The sequence below is a fragment of the Dipodomys ordii genome, unplaced genomic scaffold, assembly GCF_000151885.1.
Source record: "Dipodomys ordii isolate 6190 unplaced genomic scaffold, Dord_2.0 Scaffold153, whole genome shotgun sequence".
Classification (NCBI taxonomy): domain Eukaryota; kingdom Metazoa; phylum Chordata; class Mammalia; order Rodentia; family Heteromyidae; genus Dipodomys; species Dipodomys ordii.
Window position 1 is genome coordinate 16,061 of NW_012267369.1, and position 6,883 is coordinate 22,943.

General features: G+C 60.3%; 2 protein-coding genes across 2 annotated transcripts in view; one reads left to right on the top strand and one right to left on the bottom strand.

The window, feature by feature from the left end:
* Ccdc37 (coiled-coil domain containing 37) overlaps positions 1–4,814 on the top strand; it is a 12,074-nt gene extending 7,260 nt beyond the window's left edge. The window contains exons 10-15 of the mRNA XM_013032293.1: positions 103–157; positions 483–634; positions 1,484–1,619; positions 3,012–3,217; positions 3,804–3,897; positions 4,564–4,814. Of these exons, the coding sequence (XP_012887747.1) occupies positions 103–157; positions 483–634; positions 1,484–1,619; positions 3,012–3,217; positions 3,804–3,897; positions 4,564–4,677 (757 nt within the window). The 3' untranslated portion in view covers positions 4,678–4,814. The remainder of the gene's footprint in view (positions 1–102; positions 158–482; positions 635–1,483; positions 1,620–3,011; positions 3,218–3,803; positions 3,898–4,563) is intronic.
* Positions 4,815–5,501: 687 nt separating this feature from the next.
* Zxdc (ZXD family zinc finger C) overlaps positions 5,502–6,883 on the bottom strand; it is a 37,035-nt gene continuing 35,653 nt past the window's right edge. The window contains exon 11 of the mRNA XM_013032295.1: positions 5,502–6,168. Within this exon, the coding sequence (XP_012887749.1) occupies positions 6,082–6,168 (87 nt within the window). The 3' untranslated portion in view covers positions 5,502–6,081. The remainder of the gene's footprint in view (positions 6,169–6,883) is intronic.

Here is a 6,883-nt window from a genome sequence, read left to right on the forward strand (position 1 = left end):
GGGCCGGGGGAGGGGCGGCGCAAGGGAGTGGGGTGGAGAAGCTGTCTTCTAGCTGGAGTGAGTCCTCGGACCGCGCGGGCGCCCCCCGCCGTCCCTCCGCAGGTCCAGCTCTGTGCTACCGCTACCGATTCAAGAAGACGCGGACAGTGACGCGGAGGTCTGTGGCTGGGACGTCCTGCTCCCTCCGCCACGACCCGGCCCCCGGCCCAGGGGCCCTGTCTTCCCCCCAACAACGCCCTGTTGGCCCAGCCCCAGCCCCCGGGCTACACCCCCTGCCAGCTCCGCCACCAACCCAGACCCAGCAAATCCCTCCCACCTCCCCTCTCCAGCCTCCCGCCATGCCAGCCTCCCGCCCACCAGACGAGCCCCGCCCCTCAAAGCCCCGCCCACCCGACGAGCCACGCCCACAAGGGCCCACCCAGCTAGGTCCCGCCTTGCCCAGGTAAGCCCGCCCACCCAGGCAGGCCCCGCCCCTCCCGCAGGACTTGGAGCTGTACTTCACAGACCCGCAGCAGCTCCTGGACATCTTCGCCGAGCTGGAGGAGCAGAACCTGTCCCTGATCCAGAACACACAGGAGATGGAGGAGACCCTGGAAGATCTGACGCGCACCCTGAAATCCACACAGAACCGCATGTAGGTCGCACGCTGGGCGTGTCCCCCCAGCAGGGCCTGCCACCTGCTCCCAGGGCCTCCAGATGGGGTCCTGGCCGTGAGCTCCGTGCGTCCCCTCGAGTGGGCCGGGAGCGGGGCCTTGGTGCTGACCCCACTCTGGAGCCGCCTGCTGCCAGGAGGCCGCATTTCTGGTCAGTCCTCCCCGGCCTCTGCAGTGGACTCCGGGGAGCGCTGGGGTCCCGGGGCGGGTTGGAGGCCACAGACCTTGTCCATGGCTCATGGCAGGCTGGCCTGGAAGAAGTGTCCGCTGCCCTTGGCCTGGCTGCCAGGAGAGCCACCCCAGCCTGCTGGGCAGAAGCACGCTGGACAGCAGGGGCCCCAGCACCAGGAGCGCCTGCGAGGCCGGGCTCTCAAGATTACCATCCCCTCCCAGTCACTCCAAGGGGCTCCTCAGGCTGGTGTGGGCTGGTCCAGAGAATTGCCCTGCTTCCTAAACACTGGTGCACTCTTCTTAGTCCGGGCCAAAGGCCCGTAAGGATTAGGCAAGGCCCCATCTTTGTCAAGCTTCCATCAACAGCCAGACACAGCACACAGGCCCCCCCACCATTTCCCCTGCCGGCATCTATAGACGCTAGGTAGAGGGGAGAGTCACGGGAGAAGAGGCCGAGGTAGCGGTGGGCAGCAGAGGAGCCGTCTCCCCAGCAGGCAGGCGGACACTGTGGAGCTGGTACTGTAGCCCTCAGGTCCAAGTCTGGATGGTGATCGGATGGGGAGGGTCGTGTGGCAAGTCTGGATGGTGATCGGATGGGGAGGGTCGTGTGGGCCTCTAGGTGACCTGCACTCTGCTCCCCCGTCGCCCCCCCCCCCCAGGGACAGGGAAGTGAAGCAGCTAAAGCATTGGATCACCACAATGATGAAGTCCATTGACAAGGAGGAAGAGATGGCTGCTGAGCTGCAGTTCAAAGCCCGCGTCTTCCACTTTGGGGAGTATAAGGCTGACCAGCAGGTAGGCAGGTCCCAGTGCCGCCTCCTGGGCCAGGAAGCAACAGCCCATGTCCACGCTGCCTTCCTTTTCCCCTGTCCTTCCCACCCCATTGCTCTTCCTCCTACACCCTGGGTCCAGCAAGATGGCCCCAAGGCACCGGAGAGGTCTGTCCTCAGGCCAGGTTGAGGGATGAGAGAATTCTGGGGGACCAGTAACTGGGCAGCAGGACCGGCCAGGGGTCCAGAACATTCCCAGCCTGACAGCATGCCTAGCGCCTGATTCATTTAAATCCACTCAACTCTTTTGTGAGTCATGGAGGTTTTGTTTCTTTTCACTTTTTTCTTTTTTGCCAGTCCTGGGGCTTGAACTCAGGGCCTGGGCACTGTGCCTGAGCTTCTTTTGCTCAAGGCTAGCTCTCTACCTCTTGAGCCACAGTGTCACTTCTGGCTTTTTCTGTGTATGTGGTACTGAGGAATAGAAGATAGGGCTTCCATAGGGTTTCATGCATGCTAGGCAAGCACTCTACCACTGAGCCACATTCCCAGTCCCCAACACGAAGCTTGGTTTTTTATTCTTGCCATTTATTTTTCTAGGTCCTTGTTTGCCAGGTAATCATCTATCATTTGAGCCATGCCTTTAGCTCTTTTTTTGCCTTTTTTTTGGCCAGTCCTGGGGCTTGAACTCGGGGTCTGGGCTTTGTCTCTGGGCCTCTCTGTGCTCAAGGCTAGCACTTCTACCACTTGAACCACTTGTAGCTTGGAGAGCTTTAACTTAGGACCTGGGCACTGCCCTTTTTTGCTCAAGGCTAGCGCTCTACCACTTTGGGCCTTAGCTTCACTTCTGGTTTTCTGGTGGTTAATTGCAGATGAGAGTCTCATGGACTTTCCTGCTCAAGCTGGGCTGGCTTTGAACTGTGATCCTCAAATCTCAGCCTCCTGAGTAGTTAGGATTACAGGCATTGTGCCACTGGTGCCCAGCTCAAATGCACTCAACTCTAGATTCATCTCAGTATTGCCAGGAGCATTCTGTGTGCCCGGCTCTGAGGCAGGGCGGGGAAGGTGGGAGTAGCGGGCAGGCTGGCCCTGTGGCTCACATACAAGCACACATATGGTAGCAGCTGTCCACTGTTTTGCAAAGGTCAGAACAGGCCTAGGGAGGGGAGGCCACACAGGATCTGGTCCTGCAGGGAGCCATGCCAGTGCGGGGCCCCTGGGGCAGGGGACTAGGCCTCCCTGCTCACCAAAGCAGCTGGGAAGGGGCTGGGGCAGGAGGCGAGCCTGGCGTCTGTGTTTCTATGAATACTGATACTCATGGCACTGAGCACCAGCATGGCTGCTCCATCCTAGAGACTCCCTGGTGCTGGTGGGCTGTACAGGGAGGGGCTCAGGCCTGCGGCTCCCTGCCTCCCTGCAGGACAAGCTGCTGGAGAGCCTGAACCAGAAGGTGCAGAACGTGTACAAGAATTGCGTGGGCCCGCAGCAGGAGACCAGCCTGAGCACGGTGCAGATGCTCACTGTGGTAGAACACCTGCTAGACGACCTGCTGGAGAACCTGGAGCGCGTGCCACAAGCCAAGATCGAGCAGGCTGGAAAGGCCAAGGAGAGGGAGCGGCGTCAGAGGTGCGGGCAGGCCCGCCCGCCTGGGCCCCGGCCTTCACACAGGCCAGCTGTGCTGGAGCTGGCCAGGGTGGCGGCAGACTGGGGTGGGGAACAGGGGTAAAGGCAGGGTGGGGTCTGAGAAGGGAGAGTTAGTGGGAGGAGGGGCAGGCAGGCACCAGCTTGCTGCCCTGCGTGGGTGTGGGCAGGCTTACCTGGACCAGGTAGGGGAGGGCCCTGGTCTTCCGGCTTGTGCGCTGCTGCCTTATTCTCACCCACTGCACGTGCCATGCCCCCTGCTCACAGAGCCCCCTGCTCACAGCAGGCACAAGGTTTTGGTGAGTAGAAGCTGCTACAGGAAGGAAATAGGGCCCGCCATCATGGATGGTTCATGGACCAGGAGCTCATGATTCATGTGGGGTCGCTGTGAATTCCACAGGCCCCCAGGCCAGGCCTGCCTTCCCTCCTTGGATCGTTGCTCAGCTGTGGGCTGTGGTCCTGGCTGGAAGGAGCTTTTGCCAGTGTGGGAGGGCACGGCCAGACTGGCCCAGTGGAGGTGGGGCGCGGTTGCCGCTCGGCCCCAGCCCTGCCAGCTGCCTCTTATACCCAGGCTGCGGGAAGAGAAGGCCAGAATGCAGATGCTTCTGCAAGAGGAGCGGATGAAGCGGGCGCGGGCACGGGCGCAGGCTCAGATCAAGAAGAAGGTGCGCACGGGTCTCGGGGTTCCCCCATCTGAGTGCTCAGGACCGCCCTGCAGACAGCATCCCGGAGGCAGGAGGCTGGTCCCAGCGTGCTCTGTGCCCCGACCTGCTGTCCCCTGGCGCTGCCTCCTCCCCCAGGACTCATCTCCACTTGCCCAGGCCTCTCCACCACGGGCGGGCAGCACAGTGCGCAGAGCTGGCACCAAGAGCGCAGAGCCTGGGGTTCCACTGTCCCTTCATGCTCCAGCCACACCCCCAGCCACGCTCACTGCCGAACCCCTTTCGGGTCCCAAGGCCTTCCCTGGGGACAGGTGGAGGTAGCCATCTTACTTTTGGCTTTGGCTACGGCAGGCTTGGTCCCTGGGGCGGGCAGGAGGCGGGCATGGCTTTCTGCAAAGCGCACCAGGGCAGGCATACTGTGGCTCTGCCCAGCTGCAGGAACAGGCCCACAGCTAGCCTGGCACCACCGTGAGCCTGGCATGCACAGGTCTCCTCAGAGCGTGCTCCCTGGGGCGGCCTTGGTGCCTGCCTGCCAGGCGGCCCGCGGCGCGCTGTCCGGGGCTCGGGCCCACTCCCCACACCTGAGGACGGGGCGTGTGCGAGCGTCTGCCTGCCGTGTGCAGCCGCGGGCAGGAGCCTGGCCCGCCACGCCACCCACTTCCTCTGCAGAGAGGCCGGAAGCTGGTGTGCCGCTCCCAACCCCCGGTGGAGAAGGTGCAGGAGGAGTCGGAGCACGTGGAGGTGGACAAGGACAAGGAGGAGCTGCTGTTCTTCTTCACTTAGTCCCACGGGCCGCGCTGGTGTGGCGAAGGCTCGGGTGGCGGCTGTGGATGGAGAGGCCAGGAAGGCTCTGAGGACCCCGACTCCATACTCAGGGTTCCTAGGGCGCGTCCACACTCACGTGAAATAAACTCTTCTCAGTGGAGTCGTGTGGCCCGGTCAAGGCGGCAGTGCTGCCCCTGCGCCTGGGCGTCAGGCGTGAGGGAAGCGCGCGGCCTGGCTCTCACCTGCAGTGGCCCCTTCCATCCGCAAGACAGGAGCTAGGGCAAGCAGGGCGTCTCGAGCCACACACAGGCCCTGACGTGAAGCCAATACAAAACACTTTTATTGGTTTGCACTAGGAGCTGCAGCGAGCGCCTGGCCACGTGGTGGGGGACACGGGGGGGTGGGGAGCTGTGGGAGGAGGGGCTTGCGGTGAGATGGGGTCCTGGAGCAGGTGACTGGTAGTGACTCCCCACGAGGGAGCAGGCCCCAGCAGGGGAACCGGCCCAGCCACAGCAGAGACCTGTGGAAAGGCCTCTTCCTAATGACACGTGAAGTTGCTGGGTGGCGGCCATGGAACCTCGGGGAGGAGGGAGGAGACACAGAAACAGGCAGAGTAGGAAGGATTCCAGGTCTGAGGACCAAAACAGCATCCGAACACACACACCAAAAGGCACGAGGCGAAGAGGCCTTCTGAGCTACCCTGTGTCCAGTCCAGTTCCAAATAAATACCAACTCGTCTCCCTCCTCAAGAGAGGACGTTACTCTAAAAAGACACACGGACATAGTCTATGCACATCTTCAACCTCAACTACAAAAAGCACTCAAGACAGTCCTACACATAATTTAGAGAAATCAGAACACCACTTTATAAACACTGCCAAATGACTAACAACCTCCAAACACGGCATTTAGGAAAATGACAAGTTTTAACTCCTCCCATCCCAAACTGGGAGCTGCCTTCCGGTCTAGGAAGAAGGCCCCTGGCCGACGGGCACCGGGACCCCACTCATTTTCCCCCAGGCTGCCCAGCTAGAACATGTGCCAGAACTGGCTTTACTATAGCCTATGGCAAAACCAACACAGACACCATCCAGGCTGCCCACACTCTCAGAAAAGGAGACGGAACTTGTAGAACACAGGCACAACGCTGTGACCCAGGAACTGGAAGACTGGGGGACTAGGAGTAGTACATGAGCAGGGAGCCAGAGCTCTACTAATTAACGCAAGTGCTACTAGATCCAAGAGGCCCAGGCGGGCGCTAATGCCGATGCTGGGGCCGCCCCCCGCCTTAAAGGCGATTTCCAAGAAAACTGCAGACTTGGCTGATGAAATGGAAGGAAAGGGTTTTGATAAACGAGTTAGGCTGGAGTTCTGAGCAGGGATGAGGAAGGTGGTCTCGGGCTGGTCAGTCAGCGGCTGTGGTCACTGAAGGTCCTGCAGGTTGATGGTGCTTCCGGGCACGTATGGAGCCCCAGGCCCGGTGCTGCCCGTGGGTGCTGGAAGGGCCTCCTGCAAAACCAAGCAGAGAGTGAGAAGACAGAGGGAGGAAGGGAAGGGAGGGGAAGGAGGGGAGGAGAAAATGGGGAGGGGGAAGAAAACAGAGGCTTGGCCTGGAGTCTCAGCCCCAGCGTTGAGGACCGAGGAGCCAGCGGCATTACGGCAGCTGAGCTTTCGGTGTGAGCACCATGCAGGAGCTGGGCACCATGTCCATGGCTGTAGTCCTAGTGACTCAGGAGGCTGAGATCGGAGCATTACCGTTTGACACTAGCCAGGGCAGAAAGGTCTGTGAGACTCTCTATCTCCAATGACAGAAGTGGAACTGTGGCTCAACTGACATAGTGCCAGCCTTGAGCAAAAAAGCCAAGTGACACACAAGAGCCTGAGTTCGAAGCCCAGTGCCGGCACAGAAACATGTTCCTCCCTCTGCTTTTATGGGCAGGACTGGGAGTTTGGACACTCAGCCTTGTGCTATCACTAGGCAAGTGCTCTGCAGACTTAGCCGTGTCTCTAGCCTTTTTCCTCCTGTTTTCAGCTTCCATTCCTTGAAGGAAAACTATCAAATATTAAAGAAAAATGACAAAACGTCCTCAATATTGTACAAGTTTTTCTAGACGTTTCCTCGGTCTTGGCGCTTGGCTCAAGCACCCGCGTGCATTTCTGCAGAGCGGCTCGTCTTTGTTTAGTGTCACAACAGGGCTGTGGAGAGCAGCCCTGGCCCTGTCTA